Source organism: Ranitomeya variabilis, chromosome 2, assembly GCF_051348905.1.
Source record: "Ranitomeya variabilis isolate aRanVar5 chromosome 2, aRanVar5.hap1, whole genome shotgun sequence".
In the NCBI taxonomy this organism is placed as follows: Eukaryota; Metazoa; Chordata; class Amphibia; order Anura; family Dendrobatidae; genus Ranitomeya; species Ranitomeya variabilis.
Genome location: NC_135233.1, coordinates 29,972,829 through 29,995,676, shown reverse-complemented (window position 1 = coordinate 29,995,676; position 22,848 = coordinate 29,972,829). Strand labels below are relative to the sequence as shown.

Sequence of the window (22,848 nt, the reverse complement as noted above, 5' to 3'; positions counted from 1 at the left end):
TGGACTACGATTGGCTGCATGTTTCTGTAGTATAACTTTTTTACCCTCTAGTCTTCTAAACATAGATTCGTTGATGTAACTTAATATTTCAGAATTCCTGCTCAGGAGTCTTTCCATTTTAGAAGTCAATTTACCAAATCTGTCTAAAAAAGTAAAACTATTTTTGTTGCCCGTAACAACCAATCACAGCAGAGCTTATATTTTCCCAACGCTATTTAAAAAATGAAAGCTGGATTCTGATTGGTTGCTACGGGCAACATACTGTTTTCATTGAGACATCGTCTATAAACTAGGCCCTTAGTGTTTACATCACTTTTTTTTTTTGTTTTTAGTTTGATTTTTTTTTTAAAGAATTGCGACTGTAAGGTGTGAATACGCCTTTAGAAATTTTGCTCACATTTAGAGTCCCATTCACCATTGGTTACCAAGGAACAATGTGGTTATTGCAAAATACCTTTAATGCTTTTTTTCACATTTCCAGTGTTACAGTCCAAGTACAGCCCGCAATGTCCGGACAGGCCGGGGATCTCCTGACCCGACCTCAGCAGCCTCATATGTATGTTTAAGGCTGGAGACCTGTGAGGGAGGGGGTCCGTAAAGTCAGAGGTGTGAAACAAGTGAACATGAGGGGTCTCAGTTCCCTTCTGGGACTCCCAACAATCAAAAAAAGGGGTAATAAACACTGATCGTGTATCCTGACGCCGCCATATTTTAGAAGATTTTACCACAATCTGGGATACGTTAAATATGTGATATCTGGGGCCCCCGCAATTACTGGCCGCTAAGGCCTCGTTCGGGCGCACGTTATTCACATACGTGTCCCAGCTGTGTTTTTCATGGACTGGACACGTACACATTATAGTGTATGGGGTTCTTCACTTGTACGTGTATGGCGGACCCAGGATCCGGAGACAGGTCCGTTTTTGATCCTAGTCATCAAACCAAATCAACGGGTCCGTGAAAAAAAAAATGGATGTCTCAATGATGATAAAAAATACCCGTTTGGGTGGGTGTTTCCCTCAGTCTCTCAGATCCACATGTAGTTGTTTGGTGAAGAGAAATGGGAGATGCAGGACCCCCATTCTAGTGATCATAGAGGTCCAATTAGCGGGGGCTTCAGCCAACTTATGGTTACAGTCCAGACAGAAATTCGTCTGCGTCTCACCAAAATCCTATCGACAAGCACTGCCCCTATAGACATTAGACTAAAGTCGTCCGATATCGGCTGTCTGGTGTGTATGGCGGCCTACCGACTCTCCTCCGACTGATGTCAGGGGAGGAAAAGATTGTTCTCAGGGAAATAAGTAACTCACAGAGAACAGGGAAGCACTCGGACAAGGCTGAGCATTCTAGTGTATAGGGGCATCGGGACAGATAGCAAAAAGATCGTTTGTCCAACATCTATCTACTGTCTTAAAAGGGATTATTCCCTTTTGGGAAAAAAATTAAAAAGAAAAACAATCAGACTGCACTTTACTAACCATCCCAGGGTCCGCACTACGTCTCCGCCATTGCTCCCGATATTTAATATTGGCTGCAGTGCTGACGACACGTCAACACCACTGCAGTCAATCTCTGTCTCTGAGGGGGGGGGGGCGTTGCATCTGAGCTCAATAACTGTCAACATGACGTCAGTCCTGCAGGCAATAACTGACACCGGCAGAAGCAGTGTAAACTCAGCGCTGGACTCGGGGTTGGTGAGAAAAGTGCATTCTGTTTTCGAAAATCACTGACCCGGGGGATAGATAGGGATTTTCTAAAAGTGGACAATCCCTTCAAGGCGCAGTTAAAATAAGCATATTTTTAGACTCAGGCTTGTGCAACGGATCACAGACGGTCAGTACACGGAGCAATGTTGGTCTATGTGCACCTAAGCTATTTTCCACATAAACTTCAGGTCCATCTAGAAAAAAAATGACAGAATGCGCTGATCTGATCCCAAATACAGACCAGAGTATGTACATAGCAGGCGACTCCTGCACCCGAGGCCGGTCACATCCATATTTTTGCAGACACAACAGCTTTGCAAACTTCAGACCTGCGGTTATCAATATATACTGAATATATTCACGCAATGCAAAGGGTAAAACCTTCTTTGCCTGAGGAGGTGGTGATGGCAAACTAAGTCGACGGGTTCAAGAGAGGCCTGGATGTCTTCCTGGAGCGTAACAATATTGTATCTTACAGTTATTAGGTTCTTTAGAAGGACGTAGATCTGGGGATTTATTCTGACTGAATATAGGCTGAACTGGATGGACAAATGTCTTTTCTTGGCCTTGCTAACTATGTTACTATGTATTTCCTAATAAATTAATCCAGGAAATACTTTTTTTAAAATCAAGAACAGTTTATTTATTGAAGCATCAGAAATAAGAAGCTTTAGAACAGTAGACAGGCGCAGATGCAGAATATGCCTTATCAGCAAAAACATCTTCAAATAATCAAGCATCTATGCTGCTCATAGGAATAACTGTCAAATCCCAATAACTTCCCCCCCACCCTTTATTCTCTTGGTATACCACATGGGGAAAAAAAAAAGACAAAAAAACAACTGAATAACTCAATGTGACTCATAATTACGTAAAATAAAATCTTATAAAGCATTTAAAGAAACCTTTCATCCTGGCAGTAATAAATTGAACATTACATTTGATGGCGACTAGAGATGAGTAAGTATGCTCATTACTCGGGTTTCTCCGAGTATGCTCGGGTGGTCTCCGAGTATTTCGGCATTCTCGGAGATTTCGTTTATGTCGACTCAGCTGCATGATTTGCGGCTGCTGGACAGCCTGAATACACGTGGGGGTTGTCTGTTTGTTTAGAAATCCTCACATGTATTCAGACTGTCTAGCAGCCGCAAATCATGCAGCTGAGTCGACATAAACTAAATCTCTGAGCAGCCGAAATACTTGGAAACCACCCGAGCATACTCGCTCATTACTAATGGCGACACCAAAACCTCAGACACTACTGCAGGGCATTTGATCCAGTCTTCCCATTGTTTACCAACAGTTCCCCTTTTAGTATAAAGCTTTTTCTCCATTAGGATTATATTGTTTAATAATCCCCGAACTATTTAGTCAATCAAGGGAGGACTAAGTAGCCACTGTTTGGCAATAGTCCTCCTTACATACTAGCAGAGGTATACCTCCAGGAGATGATACCCTTTGCAGTTTTACCCCTCACCACATAGTCATAGTCCCACCACGTTTTATGTATAAGAAGTAGGGTAGGAAACCTCTGGAGATGACCTTAAATTTATGTCTCGGAACTAGTTTAGTGATTCCAGCGCACTGACAATTCTCGTTCTTCCTTGCGGTTGCCCTGCAGCTCTATTAATCTGCTGTTGACTTACAGGGAAATATTCTGCCTGGAAGCCACTGGCACAAGACAGATCTGTGGTGCAATCGTCAGGAATCATACCAGATCCTTTTAGCAATGAAAACTAAGTTTAGAAAGCGTGGGTGCATATTTACTACTATGTGATAGGAGCTAAAAATTGACAATACCTGTAGCTTCTTGGTGTAAAAGAAGACGCACATGTCATGGCAGAGCCCGTCGGATCTTCTAGGCTTAAGGTACCGTCACACTAAACGATATCGCTAGCGATCCGTGACGTTGCAGCGTCCTCGCTAGCGATATTGTTTAGTTTGACACGCAGCAGCGATCAGGATCCTGCTGTGATGTCGCTGGTTGCTGAATAAAGTCCAGAACTTTATTTGGTCGTCCGATCGCCGTGTATCGTTGTGTTTGACACCAAAAGCAACGATACCAGCGATGTTTTACACTGGTAACCAGGGTAAACATCGGGTTACTAAGCGCAGGGCCGCGCTTAGTAACCCGATGTTTACCCTGGTTACCAGCGTAAAAGTAAAAAAAACAAACAGTACATACTCACCTGCGCGTCCCCCAGCCTCTGCTTCCTGACACTGACTGAGCTCCGGCCCTAAAGTGAAAGTGAAAGCACAGCGGTGACGTCACCGCTCTGCTGTTAGGGCCGGAGCTCAGTCAGTGTCAGGAAGCAGAGGCTGGGGGACGCGCAGGTGAGCATGTACTGTTTGTTTTTTTTACTTTTACGCTGGTAACCAGGGTAAACATCGGGTTACTAAGCGCGGCCCTGCGCTTAGCAACCCGATGTTTACCCTGGTTACCCGGGGACCTCGGCATCGTTGGTCGCTGGAGAGCGGTCTGTGTGACAGCTCTCCAGCGACCAAACAGCGACGCTGCAGCGATCGGCATCGTTGTCGCTATCGCTGTAGCGTCGCTTAATGTGACGGTACCTTTACATAGAGGGGAGAAGCTGCTGCCAGACACCATGGACAATCCTTACCATGTTAAGTGTAGTCTGATCCTACAGACATACAGTTCTGTGCAAAAGTTTTGGGCAAATGTGGGAAAAAATCCTGCTCAGTACAAATGCTTTTAAAAAAATAGAAGTTTTAATAATTTATTTTTGTCAGTTAACAAAATGAAAAGTGAATGAATTAAAGAGAAATCCAAATGGCATCAATATTTGGTGATCACCCGTCGCCTTCATCAGTTCGTCTATGTACATGTCACTTACACACTTTTTGAAGAAACTCGGCAGGAGGTTGTTCCAAACATCTTGGAGACCTGACCCCAGATCTTCTGTGTATGAGGCTTGTGCGGATCCTTCTGTCTCTTCATGTGATGGCAGACAGCCTGGATGATGTTAGATCAGGGCTCTGTGGAGACAGATCATCACTTTCAGAACTTGTTCCTACTGACATTGTTTGTATATTTGGGGTCGTTGTACGGCTGCAGAATAAATTTGGAGCCAGTCCGACACCTCCCTGTGATGGATAAGTATTTCCCTTTATTTGTCAGCAATCAGGACACCACCAATCATGACCACATTCCCAACTCCTTTTGCAACACCAAACATGCAGATTCCTCCGCCGTACTTCTACAGCGCTTCAGAAACAAAATGCCATCTGTTACAGCCAAATATTTCAGATTTTGACTCTTCATTCCAGAGCACCATTGCTGCCATTTTTCTCCACCCCAATTCCTATGTTTTTGTGCATCGTTGAGTATCTCTATGTAGAAGCTCTGGTGCTGAGGGCTGAAATTCTTCCATGAAGTCCACTTCTGGCCAGACTTCTCCAAACAGTAGATGGGTAACCATAACAAAAGTTGGGTCAGCGGGATGGTGTTGAAAATGTAATGAAAGTATATATGATTTATAATAGTAGTGATAGCACTGAAAATTTGTTTAGATCAACTATAGAGGAGATAGCCTTTGTCAGACTTCTCCGAACAGTAGATGGGAGTACCCGGGTCTCACTGGTTGCCGCCAACTGAGCTGATGGCACTGCTGGACATCTTCTGATTGGAAGGCAAGTAAGCATGAAGTGTCTTTCATCTGCTGTACTAAGTTTCCTTGGTCAAACACCACGTCTACGATTCTCAATAAATTGCCCATTTCTTGGTGTCTTCAAGGTTGAGAAACACAGGCTGAGACTTATCTATCATGTAATGTCATCAGGGAGGCGTCTTAATGGCTCCAAATTCATTCTGCAGCAGGACAGCGAGCCCAAACATCCAGTTCATCGGTATAGAAAAAAAAATAACTGAAGGAACTAACCGGGGTCAGGTCTCCAAGATGTTTGGAACAACCTCCTGCCAAGTTCCTTCTAAAACTGTATGCATTTGTATGTAGAAGAACTGATGGAGGCGATGGGCGGTCATCAAATATTGATGCGATTTAGATTCATCTTTTGTTCATTCACTTTGCATTTTAACTGATAAATATAAACTATTATCACTTCTTTTTTGGAAGTGTCTTACTTTGCTGTATTTTTCCATGCCTAATACTTCCACACAGTACAGAATGATAGACTCTTCCCTCTGTCCTCTCTGATCCGAGGAGCGACAGATAAAAGGGACTTCTACTCAAGAAACATCCGCAGCGAATGTGAGTAGGGATGTTGCAGATTTTGCTTGGGATTGATCGCATATTTCTCCATATAATTGCTGGGAGAAAGATGGAGAATGTTTGTTTCTTTTCCTACAGGGAGATAAGAGGCTTTCAAATAGATCGGCAACCGCTTGTCTTCTAGTTCCCCAATACTTGTAGCATCATAATAAAAAGTATCACTAAACATCAGGCTCCATCATACTCACTAATTCTTGTAATAATAATAATAATAATAATAATTTTTATTTATATAGCGCCAACATATTCCGCAGCGCTTTACAACTTATAGAGGGGACTTGTACAGACAATAGACATTACAGCATAACAGAAATCACAGTTCAAAATAGATACCAGGAGGAATGAGGGCCCTGCTCGCAAGCTTACAGACTATGAGGAAAAGGGGAGACACGAGAGGTGGATGGTAACAATTGCTTTTGTTACTTGGACCAGCCATAGTGTAAGGCTCGGGTGTTCATGTAAAGCTGCATGAACCAGTTAACAGCCTAAGTATGTAGCAGTACAGACACAGAGGGCTATTAACTGCATAAAGTGTATGAGAACATGATGCGAGGAACCTGATTATGTGTTTTTTTTTTTTCTTTCTATTTTTAATAGGCCACACAGGGATAGTTAGGTTAATGCGTTGAGGCGGTAGGCCACTCTGAACAAATGCGTTTTTAGGGCACGCTTAAAACTGTGGGGATTGGGGATTAATCGTATTATCCTAGGTAGTGCATTCCAAAGAATCGGCGCAGCACGTGTAAAGTCTTGGAGACGGGAGTGGGAGGTTCTGATTATTGAGGATGCTAACCTGAGGTCATTAGCGGAGCGGAGGGCACGGGTAGGGTGGTAGACTGAGACCAGAGAGATGTAGGGTGGTGCTGAGCCATGGAGTGCTTTGTGGATGAGGGTAGTAGTTTTGTACTGGATTCTGGAGTGGATGGGTAGCCAGTGTAATGACTGGCACAAGGTAGAGGCATCGGTGTAACGGTTGGTGAGGAATGTGATCCTGGCAGCAGCATTCAGGACAGATTGGAGCGGGGAGAGTTTGGTAAGAGGGAGGCCGATTAGTAGAGAGTTACAATAGTCCAGACGGGAATGAATAAGAGAAACAGTAAGAGTTTTTGCAGAGTCGAAAGTAAGAAAAGGGCGAATTCTAGAAATGTTTTTGAGATGCAGATAAGAAGAGCGAGCCAGTGATCGGATGTGGGGGGTGAATGAAAGCTCGGAATCAAGGATGACCCCAAGGCAGCGGGCATGTTGCTTTGGAGTAATGATTGAACCGCACACAGAGATGGCAATGTCAGGGAAAGGTAGGTTAGTAGAGGGAGAGAACACGAGTTCAGTTATGTAGTACTGAAAGCCATGCAGCTGCCGGGCATGCTGGAACTTATAGTCCAACAACCTGTCATCACTGCAGGAGGCTCTATCTTACTAGGCCTGTCACTACTGTTTTTCCTATAAGACATGGATATGGTAGAAAGCTGGGACTTCTAGTTCTTCAACCCTCTACGAATCATCACTCTGACTATTCCCACTATTCTCTGCCAATAATACACTTTAGAAATACTTTGAAATGGAGTTAATAGAGCATGCTAGGACTTCTAGTTCTACAGCTAGTCATCATTGCATACAGATGTAGCATCCTGGTACTTCTAGTTCTACAACCCCCTAAGTGTAATCACCGCACATAAAGCTCCCACTATTCACTGCCAATAATAAACTTTAGAAGTACAGGTTGAGTAGAGCATGCTGGGATTTTTAGTTCTCCATCTCCAGAATGCACCGCAGTACTGGATGGAGCATGCTAGAACTTCTAGTTCTACAACCCTATAAGTGTAATTACTGCACATAGAGCTCCCACTATTCCCTGCCAATAATACACTTTAATAAAAACTTTAGAAGTACAGGTTGAGTAGAGCATGCTGGGTTTTCTAGTTCTCCAGATTGTAGTACAGGATGGAGCATGCTGAGACTTCTAGTTCTACAACCCCATATGTGTAATCACCGCATATAAAGCTCCCACAATTCTCTGCCAATAACACACTTTTAGAAATACAGGTTGAGTAGAGCATGCTGGGTTTTCTAGTTCGCCAGAATGCAGCACTGGATGGAGCATGCTGAGACTTCTAGTTCTACAACCCCATAAGTGTAATTACTGCACATAAAGCTCCCACTATTCTCTGCCAATAATACACTTTAGAAGTACAGGTTGTGTAGAGCATGCTGGGGTTTGTAGTTCTCCAGCATGCAGAGATGAAGCATGCTGAGCCTTGTAGTTCTGCAGCAGCTTGCACGCAGCTCCCAGCTCCTGTTCCTGGCTCCTGCCCTCTCTCCCCAGCAGTCTCCTCCTCCACTCCTTGCCTTGCTGTCTCCTGCTGACGTGTCTGCCTCTCTCTGCTCATGCTCTCTCCTCCTTTCTCCTCCATGTACAGGACACTGCCACCCTGCTGCTGACATGGCTGCGGCCAGAGCCCACATCTACCTCCTGGTCCTGTTCTGGCAGCCCCTTCTCAGCAGCAGCACAGCCCAGGACAGGAGGTTCTCAGAGAGGAAGCGCTGCGCAGACCCAGAATGTAGCAGTGAGTAGCTGGGAATTGTTACATTGTATCACTGTGGGGGAAAGGGGAGGGGGGAGCAGGGGGTCTGGAGGGGGGTGGAGAGGGGCTCCAACAACCCCCACCCCAAGACACCCCCCGAGGGCTCAGTCCTGACACTTGTGCCATTGTTGTGCTGCACTTTTATTACCGCAGCTATCACACCTGGACTTAGATAACACTTGGACACTGTTGCATGTGATGACTTCTTCACCTATCACTTCACTTTTAGACTTTGTTGCTAATTTGGAGCAGTTCTCCTTTAAGATCATCAGAGCTGGGATACTACTTCTGATAAGCGGAGCATCCATGGCTACAAAACAAGCGTATTTGTAGTATATCTTGGGGCTGACTCATCATTTGTTAGTTTCTTGTTTTTCTTTCTGCTCCAAATTTATCAATCGGTGTTTGAATTTTACATATATTCAAATATTTCTTTCTTTTTTTTTGCTTACTATCTTGTTTTTTTTTTCCTTTTGGAGTTCTAAGTTGCGGAATCCTACACACAAATTCTCAACTGCAAAAAAAAAAAAAAAAAAAGAAAAAAGATAAATATTTTGCACTGGAATAGAAATGCACAAAACTTATGCAACATTATGAAAGGTCACAAATAGTGAATTAAGCTGAAGTATTTGGATGATGGAGTTGAGCAAAAAGATTTGGAAGACCCTCATGGGTAGTCCTGAGGTCACCAGATAAGAGCGCTGGCAGCCTCCTACTACCTGCGCCATCCCGGCTCCTCTTCTGATATGTAGAGCTATAAAAATAATGATGTCAGGTGGCTTACTAATCAGAAACGGTATCACGGATGCCGAGGTTTGGCCACGGAAATCTTACATGGCTGTCGGACCAGTGTCCTGCGAATCCTGACATTTGCGTAGCCCATTCAGGGGCGCATACAGACTGGGGGGACCCCTGTGCGTCAACATTACAGTCCAATTATGTGTCTGCGACAGAAGCTTTTTGCTGTTTTGGAGATTTAAGGGGCCTCCCTAAACTCTTGGGCCCCCGTGTAGTTGCCCAGGTTGCACCAATGGTGTGTCCGGCCCGGATCCTGTTTGTATAATTGCACAAAACCGTGACGCCCCACCCTCCCAAATTGGAGACTGTTGCGACATATATTAAATTCCGGAACAAACTCATAAAATGCGCAGATAACTTGCTGCATTTCAGCCAAAACAGTACAAATATTGACGTGACCCTCACGCTAAGATAGCAGCTGTGATCCTCCGGATAGATAGGTTTATCGTGGACTCTATTAAAAGTGCTTTTAGAGAACAGGAAAATCCCCAAAAGTTTCCCTGCATTGACAAGCTCAGGACATTTTTTCCCTTCCCCTGCCACTTTGTGTGACAATTGTAATGAAAAGTGGTGACGTTACACGACCGCGGTGCCAGAGTCCTGTTGTTGTGCCACCAGGGCGGCTAGTCGTGGCCCACTGCGATGCTTCAGCCATAGCGATAGCAGTTGAGCAAAATGATATTGTCACCAGGATATTATTTTTGGCAGGTTAGACATTACAGGAAGGGGAGGGTGGTGTTTGCCCTATGCGGTGGAATAGGTAAGGGTCTGACTTTGGACTTGTTGCTTCCTTGTCTTTACAAGGAATGAAAGTTCTTTTAGTGACTCCGACCTCAATGTTCACATTCTTCTGAAATTATTACTGCACATAGCGAATCTGTGTACAGGGATAACTCTGCTGACAAAGTGCACGATGAAGATAAGCGTCATTTCCTCTAGTCGTGCTGTTTGTGTATATCACATTTCCACCAGCACTATAGGGTAAACTTGTCAGTATAAGAGACGATTGTGGATTAGTTTCCCGTGTTGCAAATAAGATTTACGTTCTTTACTCCACATCTGATGTCTCTTCTAATTTAATGAGCACCTGTCACTTGCCATAAATATATACCGTACATTTTTTATCTAGTGTAAATGCCGCTGTTCTCCTGAATCCGCTATTGTTTTTCTTTTGTTCCTGCGCCTTTCCGTTCCTGAGATATGGCCCCCTCTTCCCTGTGTGTAAATCTAGTATTTTTAGCCAACTGGGTGTGGTCATCAGTGGCGCCTTGTGGGAGACCGCACCCCTTTGGCTTAAAATACTAGATTACCGTAACACACAGGAAAGTAGGGGCCATATCTTGGGAACGGAGAGGCGCAGGAAGAAAAGAAAAACAACGCCGGATTCAGGAGAACAGCGGCATTTACACCATTACAAATGACATATTTTTGAAAAGTTATTTTTAAACAGTTTCTCTAAGTATTGAACATTGTTGGTTAGGTTACTCATACTAGTTTGGTGGGTTTTGAGCTCTGCTTCTAGTACCCTCCATACATTAAAGGTCTAGGTGACCATAGACACAGCACTTTTCTCTATGGCTGCATGCGTGCCGTGTCCTTACATATCCGCATTATGAAATAGTAGGCACTCTATGAGACATTGCATTCTGTCCTATTAGCTTCTAATACTGCAAGCAAGAGAGAAGGCTACGATTATTTTAGCGCAGATTGAGCCCATAGGAGTGTATGGGCACCACGTAACATATTAATAAAACATGGATCCATAATACGTCATGTGCGTTGGGTCATGGGGTTGCTGCACAAGGGATCGGAGCTTGTACAGGTTCTGTTAGGCATGTGTGGAGGCCATACTGGCCTTGATAGTCACGTACAGTACCATAATGACCTTTTCTAGAATCAGTTCTCTTGTAGCGTCCCCATGTACCCCTAGAAGTCCTGTGACGGCTCCATATAATATAAGCCCCAACCCTATGGTCGGTGTCTAATGCGTACAGGCCAAATGGGTATCGGTGGTTGATGTGACATCATTATAGGGATGCTAATACTGAAAATATATGATTGCTCACAGAAGTGTGTATGCGTGTGTATATATATATATATATATATATATATATATATATATATATATATATATATATATATATATATATATATATATATATATATAGTGTATACATTATGTGTGTGTGTCTATATACCCATTCATGTTACTTATTTCTGTTCTTTTCCTCTCTCTCCCCAGAATTAATGTGCAGGGGTAAAGCCATACAAGATTTCACGGGGCCGGACTGTCGTTTTGTGAATATTAAAAAGGATCAAATAGTATATGTTTACTACATGTTAATGGGGAGATCGACGGACCTTTGGGCAGGAAGTGTAAGTAAACATCTGTTATAACCGTGCAGTTCTTTTTGGCTTATTAGTGATTTCCATGGAAACGAGGCCTAGCGAGAAGACGAAGCCTGGCCTTGGTCCCTGATTGTAAAGGAATGACTGATTGAGCTGCCTTACATGCGGAGTCCTTGGCTGAGGGTGAACTGAATGTGGTGAAGGACATATGAGGGTAGACTTACTAATTAAATAATGGCGCCTTTGTGGCATAATAGTGCTCCATATTGATGAAGGCACAGCTCCACAAGTAACAGCGTATTTCCTAAAGAAAAAAAAAAAGGATCTGGATGCACTAATAAGTCCTTCAGACTCTGCATTCTGAGTAAATTCTCGTTCTTGTCACCACAGACGGCACCATAGTACAAGAGCTGACCGTGGTGGTACCTGGGAGTTCAGGAACGAGGGGCGGCGAGTCTGCTTTTTGTATTCAGTTGTGGAGGTCTGTGTTTATTTAGGGGATCTGGGGTTTGTATTTGTTTTCAAGGAATGAGCTAGTTTAAGTGGTCTGTATTAGTTTAGGTGGTCTTCTCTGGGTCTTTATTAGTTTAGGGAGTCTGGTCCGAGGTCTGTTTTAGTTTGGGGGGTTCTGTTGTAGGTATGTATTAGTTTAGTGTCTGTATTAATTTAAGGGGTCTAGTACTGAGTCTTTACAAGTTTAGGGGGTCTGATCTGGGGTCTGTATTAGTTTGGGGGGTTTTGCTCTGGGTCTGTATTAGTTTAGGGGTCCATATTAGTTTAGGGTCTGTATTAATTTAAGGTGTCTAGTACTGAGTCTGTACTAGTTTAGGTGGTCTGTTATGGGTCTGTATTAGTTTAGGGGCTGTGAGTTCTGTAATAATTTAGGGGGTCTGGTCCCAGGTCTGCATTTGTTTAGGGGGTCTGGACCTCGGTCTGTGTTAGTTTATGGGGGTCTAGTCTGGTCCTGTATTAGTTTAAGGGGTCTGCTCTGTATATGTATTAATTTAGGGGCTCTGTATAAGTTTCGGGATCTGGTCTGGGGTCTGTATTAGTCTAGTGAGTCTAATGGTATTAGTCTAGTGAGTCTGATGTCTATTAGTCTAGTGAGTCTGGGGTCTGTATTAGTTTACGGAGTCTCGTCTGCAGTCTGTATTAGTAGGGGATTTGGTCTGCACTGGGGTCTGTATTAGTTTTGAGGGTCTGCTCTGGGGTCTATTTAGAAGGTTTGGTCTTCAGTTTCCATTTATTTAGAGGGTCTTTAGGGATTCTAGTTAGAATTTGCTTTTATTTAGGGGTCTGTATTCGTTTAGGGCGTGAGGTGACTATTTAGGGTCTGATCAGAGGACTGCATAGTATTAGAGGTCTGGGGTGGTATACATTTGTTGAAGGGGTCTGTTCCAGAGTCTGCATTGGTTTTATGGGTTCTGGTCCATGGTGTCACATCACAACAGTGGTCGCGTCCATTATCTTGCAGCTCTTAGTAAAAATTGCCAGTGAGCTACAACGTTTTTCAAGTGTTTTTTCTAGAAATATCTCTGTGGGAACCAACTTTGTGCCTTGTGAATATACTTTACAGAGGATAATAAATCCATGAAAACACTGGCGCGGTGTGGGACAGTGGTGCTTTTCTTGGCATGTTTGCTATTAACTTAAAAATGTAAAACTGTATGTAGATTAAATCGATTTTATAAAGGTATACTGGGAACACTGGTTTGCTATTGCTGTGGCTTACTGTTCAGTACCGGCATATGACTTCTTCTGAGTCCTGGCAGGAATCACCAAACCAAAATGTTGGCATTTATAAGAAACAACTATGAAATTCAATATTTGTGCCAAGAAGCTTTTGTTTGCTGAGTATTTGGAGCGTCACATCTGCCCTTTACATTGAGGTCGTGGCGTACAGATGTCATTAATTCACGTGGGAAATGACTGCAGGCTCTGTAGCTTTCAAGTAGAAATTCCCCAAAAATCAGCATAATATTTTGAATGTTTAAGGATATGAACACCTCTGGGGCAATTTTTTTTTCTTAAATGCACGTGTTTAGGGGTTAAAAAAATATAAATATTTTTGCAATTGCGTTTCATTAAAAAATTGGCACCGTTTGGCTTTTACAAGTCAAATAATGAAAAGAGCATAAAGGCCATATGTCTCTTCTGCTGGTGAATAATTAAAGGCCTTGTGCCAATAAATGTATGATCGCTGGGGTTCACATAAATCTGTCAAAACTGGAGCAAATGTAAAAACCTTTGGGGAAATTATTCAATTTTTAACCGCACTGAATCTACTCGATCATTTCCCGTAGTGTCAAAATGCAGGATTCATATCATAGAGTTTGATGCAAGTACACAGAACTCCATGTGTTAAGTGCAGATTTTGCTTATAGATTCAAGGCCGAAAGACCCTTTGACACAGGCATTATAATAATTGGCCTGTTGGGCTCAGATTACTGTCCTCCGACCACCTCTGGTAAAATCATTGTGGTCAGCAGCACTTCACCGGATGCAAACTGTATGGGGGCCGAGTGACCCTTTGTCCTGATTCAGTTGGGATCAGCCCTTAATGAGGTTTTCTGGGTTTTGCAGAGCACCTGTCTCCCGGCTGCAGTTTGTTTAATAGAAAACAAAATGTCCTTTACTCACCCTCCCCAGGTCCCGCACTGAGTCTGTGATGTTGCTCCCGATGTCTGCTATTATGTGATGCACTGTCATCACGTCGACAGCGCTGCAGCCAATCCAAGAGCTCAGCGCCTGTCCGAGTAGACTGCACAAGCTGCTTAGAGCTCACTACTTACTTGGCTGCTGCGCTGTCGCTGTGACGTCAGCGCTGCAGACAATTACCAAGAGCAGTGGCAGAGGCTCAGCGTTGAGCCTGGAAGGATGAATAAAAGACATTTTTTTTAAATGGCAGCCAAAGCCAGAAATCCCCTTTAAAGGATCATAAATCAAGGCTGATATACTTATGATTGCCAATCAATACATCTGCCCAAATTAATCTGCTTTCATGCCGTGTCTGAACCACACTGGCGCACAGTTTTTTTCACTCCTATATAATGGTCAGAAAGTCTGTCTCTGGCCTCCTTCATTAGTCGCTTATGATATGGATGAAGCGTTCAGTCAGAAAAAAAGCAGTAGAAAGAAAACCCCATTGAGTGAGAGAAAGCTGGACTGATACTGGTACTTGTGAATGTATGAGAAAAGAAAAATGGCTGTTTCACTTAGGCCCCCACCATTAAATACAATAAGAATGGGGCTCTCGCCGCAACTGCTGGGAGCGGAATGACTTCAGATCCCAGCATGTTAATCCCTTAGATGCCGCCGTTAATAGCGCCTGCAGCATCAAAGGTTTCTGACATAAGAAAATGTATGTGAAAATCCATCACGTTATCGCCTTTGCAGGGTTTTTAATTTTTATAGGCATTCATTTTCCCAAGTAAACCTGCTATAGCGGTTGGCAACTCCTACAAAATAAGTCTGTCTCCAGCCGTTTTCACTAGTTGCTTGTTTTTCCGTCATGAGTCCTGAGGGCCACCACTGGATTAGATGTCTGGTTGATAGAAAAGCAACAGTAAAAAAAACATGGAGCAGAAGAAAGCTGGACCAATACCGATATCTGCGAATGTCATTGAAAAGACAATTGGCTTTTTCACTCGGGACCCCCATTGATTAAGGGGGGGGTCTTGATTTTTTTCCCTTTAGTCATACCGTTCAGAAATTCATGGAAAATCTTAAAAATGCATTGTCACTTACCAAGGACTACATACTCCATTATTTATTGGAAATAAAATATAGATCACTTCATAAAGATGGATGGATATATCCGTCCTGAGCTGGTGGATATATCCGTCCTGAGCTGGTGGATATATCCATCCTGAGCTGGTGGATATAGCCGTCCTGAGCTGGTGGATATATCCGTCCTGAGCTGGTGGATATAGCCGTCCTGAGCTGGTTAATATATCCGTCCTGAGCTGGTGGATATATCCGTCCTGAGCTGGTGGATATATCCGTCCTGAGCTGGTGGATATATCCATCCTGAGCTGGTGGATATATCCGTCCTGAGCTGGTGGATATATCCGTCCTGAGCTGGTGGATATAGCCGTCCTGAGCCCGTGGATATAGCCGTCCTGAGAGGGTGGATATAGCTGTCCTGGTCGGGTGGATATATCTGTCCTGGGTGGGTGGATATATCTGTCCTGGGTGGGTAGATATAGCTGTCCTGAGCCGGTAGATATAGCCATCCTGGGTGGGTGGATATAGCCATCCTGAGCCGGTAGATATAGCCTTCCTGGTCGGGTAGATATATCCGTCCTGGTCGGGTGGATATAGCCGTGCTGGTCAGGTGGATATAGCCGTCCTGGTCGGGTGGATATAGCCGTGCTGGTCAGGTGGATATAGCCGTCCTGGTCGGGTGGATATAGCCGTCCTGAGCCGGTAGATATAGCCGTCCTGGTTGGGTGGATATAGCCATCCTGGTCGGGCGGATATAGCCATCCTGGGAGGGTGGATATAGCGGTCCTGGGTGGGTGGATATAGCTGTCCTGGTCGGGTGGATATAGCCGTCCTGGGAGGGTGGAAATAGCGGTCTTGGGCGGGTAGGTTTAGCCGTCCTGAGCCAGTAGATATAGCCGTCTGAATGATCTTGTGGCTAAGGCTATGTGCACACGTAAGAAAAGAGGAGCAAAATTTTCTGCACAAAATCTGCATCTCCTGGCAGAATCCGCAGCCGCGGATTTTGTGCGGTTTTTATGCGGAACTGCTGCGGATTTTGTGCGGTTTTCGCCACTATGGATTTTTAACATGGAGGGGTGCAGAAACGCTGCAGATCCGCACAAAAGAAGTGACATGCACTTCTTTGAAATCCGCAGCAATTCCGCACTGATTTTTCTGCACCATGTGCACAGCTTTTTTTTTTTCCCATAGAATAACATTATATTGTACATCACAGTGTTGATCTGCAGCAAATCCGCATCGTGTGCACATACCCTAATATGCAATGTTTTCATTAGATTGCGGTCGTAGCCTGTAGTACATAACTGGGCATCCTCTGGCAGGTTAGACGCCACGGTCATTAGCTATCGCAGCACCTAAGGTGTTTGACACAGTACAGGGGACTGTCTCTGTCTGGGCATGGACACGTCGTCATTGTGGGGTTTTTATGAATTAACCAAGGCAGGTGAGACCTAATAATGGCTCTCGGGCCAGTCAGACCTGGGGCTATTGCTGGGCGATTGGTGAGAGACCATCACTAATCCTACATTTTTGTAGACTGGAGTATGACTTTAACTGCTTTAAGACCTGGCCTTATGGATCCCATGGAGAGATCTGTGCAGGTGACGGGTCTTCATGATGAAGGTCACCAGTGGTCATGGCCCAGGTTTACCTTGCCGCACTCTATTATTAGTGAGTGATATAATGTGATGGGTTGTGGCGGTCAGAGCGGTTTCCTGTCTAATCAGAAGGTTTATATTTAGCCTTCTCTTCTTCTGGCACCAGGGGACAGTGTCACATGGCAGCATTTTATGGTGTTTACTTAGGTATCAGATACCCAGGAATGAAAACTGATGTCAGGGTAGTGAGAGTTTAGGCTCTGGTCACATATGGAATGTATAGTTGTGGGATATAAAGAATGACCCAGTCTAGTGTAAACACTGCTGACAATCACTGCTCAGTCTAGTGTAAATGCTGCCGACAATCACTGTTCAATCTAGTGTAAACGTTGCCGCCGGATACTGCATAGTCTGTTCGAAACGCTGTCGTCAGTCACTGCATAATGTAGTGTATATGCTGCCACCAGTTACTGCGTAGTCTAGTAGAGTTGCTGCTGCCAATCACTGCAAAGCCTAGTGTAAATGTAGCTGCTATTTATTGTATAGTCTAGTATAAATGCTGCCGCCAGTCACTGCATAGTCTAGTGTAAACATTGCAGTCACTACACAGTCTAGTGTTAATGCTGCCGCCAGTCACTGCATAGTCTAGTGAAAATGCTGCTGTCAGTCACTGTATAGTCTAGTATAAATGCTGCCGCCAATCACTGCATAAATCTAGTGTAAACATTGCAGTCACTACACAGTCTAGTGTTAATACTGCCGCCAGTCATTGCACAGTCAAGTATAAACACTGCTGCCGGTCAGTCCACAGTGCAGTGGAAATGCTGTTGCTATTAACCGCACAGTCTAGTATTAATGCCGCTGCCGGTCACTGTACTTTCTAGTGTAAACACTGCCTTAAAGACTACTGTTACATAGTGGTGGGATCACAGGGTTATTTTGAATTTTAAGAAATTCTGGAAATCTTAGTTCAAAGGTGACATCAATTACCGAAATTATGAGAAATTGTCATGTATTTTATCCCATATATTAATAACACTCTGTCTTGTTTTGCAGGTGGGTACGCACTTCGGATACTTTCCAAAGGATCTTGTAGATGTTAAACAAGTTTACGAAAATGATGAGCTGGAGCTACCGACGGACGTAAGCTTTGCTCTCCTTGAATTATAAATGGCAGGCAGTGGGAGAATAAGTACATTGAGTGGGGGAATATAGCAACCAATCCAATCCTAGCTCAATCTGAATTAATCACAAACTTGTAAAATTCATTGTCCCGTTGCTGGAAATGACTATCCAGCCTATAGTCAAATCAAGTTATTTGCTTAGAAATAACTATTGCTTTATTTTTCAACATTATTATTATGTATTCTTATTTTAGGAAACAGATTTTGTTTGTTCCGAAGATGGAAGGGATAAATTCGATAGTTACGATGTTGATGAACTTTTAAAAAAACAAAAAGGAAGCATAACTGGTAATGAACCAGTGGAAGCACCATCTGCGGAAAAATCTTCCCCTTCAGTTTCTGATTCACTTTCAGAAGAACCTTCTGGTGCAGAGGATAAAGCATCAGAAGAAGAGCTTAAGGGAGAAGAAGGTGTACTTTCCTCTTTGAAGTCGGAAGTAACCTTGGAAGAGTCTGGAAAAACATCAAATGTTCGGACTCCACCAAATGATCCATCCGACTCAGAACTTGAAAAACCAAATGAAGACCAACCTGGTGCAAACACAGAAAACATCACTGAAGAGCCATCTGCTTCAAAAGCAAAATTGGTGGCTGGAGATTTGTCTCTAACAGAACCTGCATCTTCTGGTTCATCATCTTTAGGATCTGGAAGTCCATCCGAAGAGCCATCAACTACGGAGTCTAAAGAAAAACCAGGAAGTGATTCAGAAACTGAAAAATTACCAGAGGCGCCAACTCCTTCAGATTCTAAACTGGCTGCTTCCGATTCTGCATCAGAATCCGTAAACATACCCACTTCCAAATACCAAGAAAAAAATCAGCAACCCCTCAAAAGCCCAGAAAACAAAATTAAGTTGAACAAGCAGGCAGATCCAGATCCAGTGGAAAGTGTTAATTTCTCAGAAGATGAAAATGTACATAGTCAAAGTAAAAATAGCCACTCCAAAAATTCTCAGGAAAAAAATGTTGCACATGATGCACAAAACACAAAAAGCAAATCACAAGTGCCAGACAGTGAACAAGCCAAAAATGACAGCATTTCTCAGGGAGAAGCCAATGAATCTGAAGAAAAGGATAAAAACTTAAATTCCTATACTCTTATAGACGAGGAACTGGTTCAGAAATTGAAGACCAAAATTGGCTCAACAGGTGATGCTATTGTATCCAATGATGAGGAGACCAGAAGTGTTACAATGGATGATAAATATCTTTATGAGGAAGACAATCCCGAGTATAAAGTCTATGAAGCAGAATATGAGGATGTCCTTTCAGAAGAGTTCAAAGAACCTCCATTGTTGTCTTTCGAAGAATCTGATGTGAAGTCATTTGATCAGGCAACGTTTGAAAATGATTCTGCATCTAGCACCCCACTGGAGGCAAAAATAACACCTCCCGAGGATGAGGTGAAGGTATCTGTAGATGTAGGTCATGCAACACCACTAAAGCAAGAAAACAACATAGTGACCTCATGGGGAGACACCTTCTTTGCCATTGTTAGTGGTGGGGAACACACACGGGATGTCACCGATCAAGATGGAATAGATTCCGAAGAAGAGGAGGATGAAGAACTAGTTGAAGACTTGGAAGAAGACAACGACTTGCATTTACTTGGTATGGAGGAAAACAGAATAAGACATGAAAATTCTGAACCACCTTTTGATGATGATGATGATGATGATCTATATATTTTAGAAGAAGAACTGGCAGAGGAAACATTGTCCGCTGTTGAGGGTGATCAAACTTTGGAAACAAAACCAAAGATTAATATTACTTCTAACATCTCATCTAAAAATGCAATTAATTTATCTTCTATTGATGAAACTTCACCTTCCAATAGAGACAATGATCTGGAATCAGTAACTAAAGAACCAGAAATTCTGGATCAAAGAGGTAATAGAGATCTGGAAGGAACAAGAGAACCAGAAGTTCTTGATCAATTTGGTAATGCAGATCTGGAAGGAACAAGAGAACCAGAAGTTCTTGATCAATTTGCTAATGCACATCTGGAAGGAACAGGAGAACAAGAAGCTCTTGATCATGCTGCAAATGTAGATCTGGAAGGAACCAAAGAATCCCAAATTGAGCAACAAAACACTGAAAACAGTTCAGAAGATATCCAGATACAATCTAAAGATAAGAATGTGTCTACAGAGGAGATGACCAAGTCATTGGAGGCTGCTGAGGCGACAGGCCCAGAAACTGACACACTGGAAGATCCAAGCAAAGATCCTAGAGAAAACAAAGGGGCAAATGTGGTGGACACAAAAACTGATATTCTAAATCAAGGGGCTACTGGAGATAATAAAGCCATCAATGAGAAACTTCCAATATCTGAGGAGTCAAAGCTTGAACAACCTGAAACCAATATAAACCAAACTGAAGAGAGAAAATCAATTGAAAGTGACCCAGTGTTAACAATTAAACCTGATCCAGAAGATGACAAATCTATTAGTAATAAAGTTTTAGTTGAACCCTCAAAAGAAGAGGAAGATGCACATCTAACAATTTCAGAAGCACAGGCAAAGGAAAACAAAGAGCAAAGATCTGATAAAGTGGAAGATTCTGTAGCTAAAGCACAAGTAGATGATACATCTGTTGAAAGTCATGAAGGTAACTCAGACAAAGAGGGTGATGTTTCACCCAAAGATGAAGTAAATACAGAAAATGTTGAGCTTCCAGAAGGTTTAGCCAACTCAGAACCAGAACCATCAAAGTCAGATCAATCCAATAGGACTAATAAAGAAGACACTACAAAATCAGACAATGAAAATTTTCTAGAAAAAGAGGTCCATGAGGAAGACAAGACCTCATCACATGTTAATCAAGAGGAGATGAATGAGGAAATTGAGGATGGGCTGTTAGAAGACGAAAACGCTGTTAATGCCACTCGATCTAGAAAGCTGGAATCTGATGGTGATCCTGGTGAGAATGTCAAGACTTTGGAGTCCAACATCATAGAGTCTGGAGAAGCCGCACCTGAAAATGAAGAAGGCACAGAAGTCACAAAAGCTTCCATTGCACAAAACATTGATGATGATAAGAACACTGTGACAGAACCAAATCCAGAGGAAATGATGACAATAAAAGATGAAGAAATAATCAATGTTGATGACAATCTGAACATAGTTGAAGAAACTCAACAGGAGACATCAGCAGAAGACAAAAAAACATCCAAAGAAGACATTCTCGAGGAAACTGACTCTGCCAGTGACAAGGCAGTCAGTGTAGAAGACCTTGAAAATCCTTCTGACAAATTCGATGACTCCATGCCTTCAGAAAATGATGCACAGGAGGAGGAATCTTATCTTGAAGGCATTACTGCTCTGTCTATCATGAGGGAGAATCTGGATGAAACACGCATTGCACTGTTCACCAAGTACCTCGGCTTTGACAATCTCATGAGACTGGAAGCCATGTTTCACGACATGAATTCTGAGTTAAAAGTCGCACGGAAAGATAATGTACGTCTGGATCATATCGACAAAGCTCTGGACCAGATTTTAGAGGCATCTGAAAGCAATATACTTGACTTCATTGAGAGTGTTTTGGATTCCAGAGAAGCAAACAGTGATGAGATTTTTGCCACAGAGAAGGAAATGATTGACGAGGAGTCAAGTTTGCTAGATGATATCCAGGAAATTTCATATAGGCTCAGACAGAAACATTCTGCCTTAAGTGAGACTACTTTGCTTGCTCCAGGAGTCCAGAACCAAGACATGATGGAAAAAGGTGAGAATATTTTCTTCTGTATTACAGTTTGTAGTGTTCTACTATGTTACAAATGTACTACATATGGATCTACTTTATCTATCTACCTAATTTTTACCAGAAATCAGACTTGCCCATATGTGGTCAACTTTATGTTTACAATAGACATAAACATTTGCCCATGATCTAATAATTATTCTGATTAGTCCACATTAGAGATAAGCACTTCTCTGGTTCAACATCCACTTCGGTTCTCCATGGCTATTGAACATGGCAGTGCAAACTTCCTCATCCAACACTTGAATGCTAGCATCCTGGGCACCTCTAGAAATTACGAGGCCTGATGAGATGTGCAGAACATTACAATGTCAGAACACTGTGGGGGCAAGTATTCGCAAGAGACTCAACAGATGCTGACATTTGAATGCCGGCCAAGGAAATTCATACTACCATGGTCAGGCTGCCACAGACTAGCCATCTCTTCAGTAGTGGCATCTACAAGATATAGGTATAACTTCCTGCCACTTTCCTAGAAATGACGGCTGATGGGTAGGAGTATTGGCTGATGGCTAAGAGTAGCTGATCGTTAGGAGAATTGGCTGATCACCAGTAAAGCCCTGTTCACATTATTTTATAGGGGTATTCTCAAGTTCTTAAATTGCCTTAATTAGACAGCATGAATAAGGTTTATTGACTTTCCTTTTCTATCTGTTGTCATTCTCTTGCAATTAAAACGTTTATCTTTTATAGTGTACAGCTATTTTCCATTCAGCTTGGCCAGACCCTAGCTTGGAGTGTGCAATAGTTACATTTTAAGAGAGGGGTTAACTCCTAACATACAAGCCACCTCTTTACAGCCCTTTTATCTGTATACAGTTAACTGCTCATCTCCCTCCCCTTCCCTCTCATCTTCTGAAGAGATGCAGTTATAAATCACTCATCTG

The 22,848-nt window shown here is 43.0% G+C and overlaps 1 protein-coding gene across 2 annotated transcripts in view; it reads left to right on the top strand.

Moving 5' to 3' along the window:
• The first annotated feature begins 8,265 nt into the window (after positions 1-8,265).
• The window catches only part of MIA3 (MIA SH3 domain ER export factor 3), an 80,918-nt gene continuing 66,335 nt past the window's right edge, over positions 8,266-22,848 (top strand). Inside the window, exons 1-4 of one of the 2 annotated variants that reach the window (XM_077282229.1) lie at positions 8,266-8,523; positions 11,582-11,715; positions 18,069-18,155; positions 18,391-21,925. In XM_077282229.1, coding sequence (XP_077138344.1) covers positions 8,400-8,523; positions 11,582-11,715; positions 18,069-18,155; positions 18,391-21,925 — 3,880 coding nt within the window. In that variant the 5' untranslated portion in view covers positions 8,266-8,399. The remainder of the gene's footprint in view (positions 8,524-11,581; positions 11,716-18,068; positions 18,156-18,390; positions 21,926-22,848) is intronic. The other variant, XM_077282230.1, reaches the window with a different exon arrangement.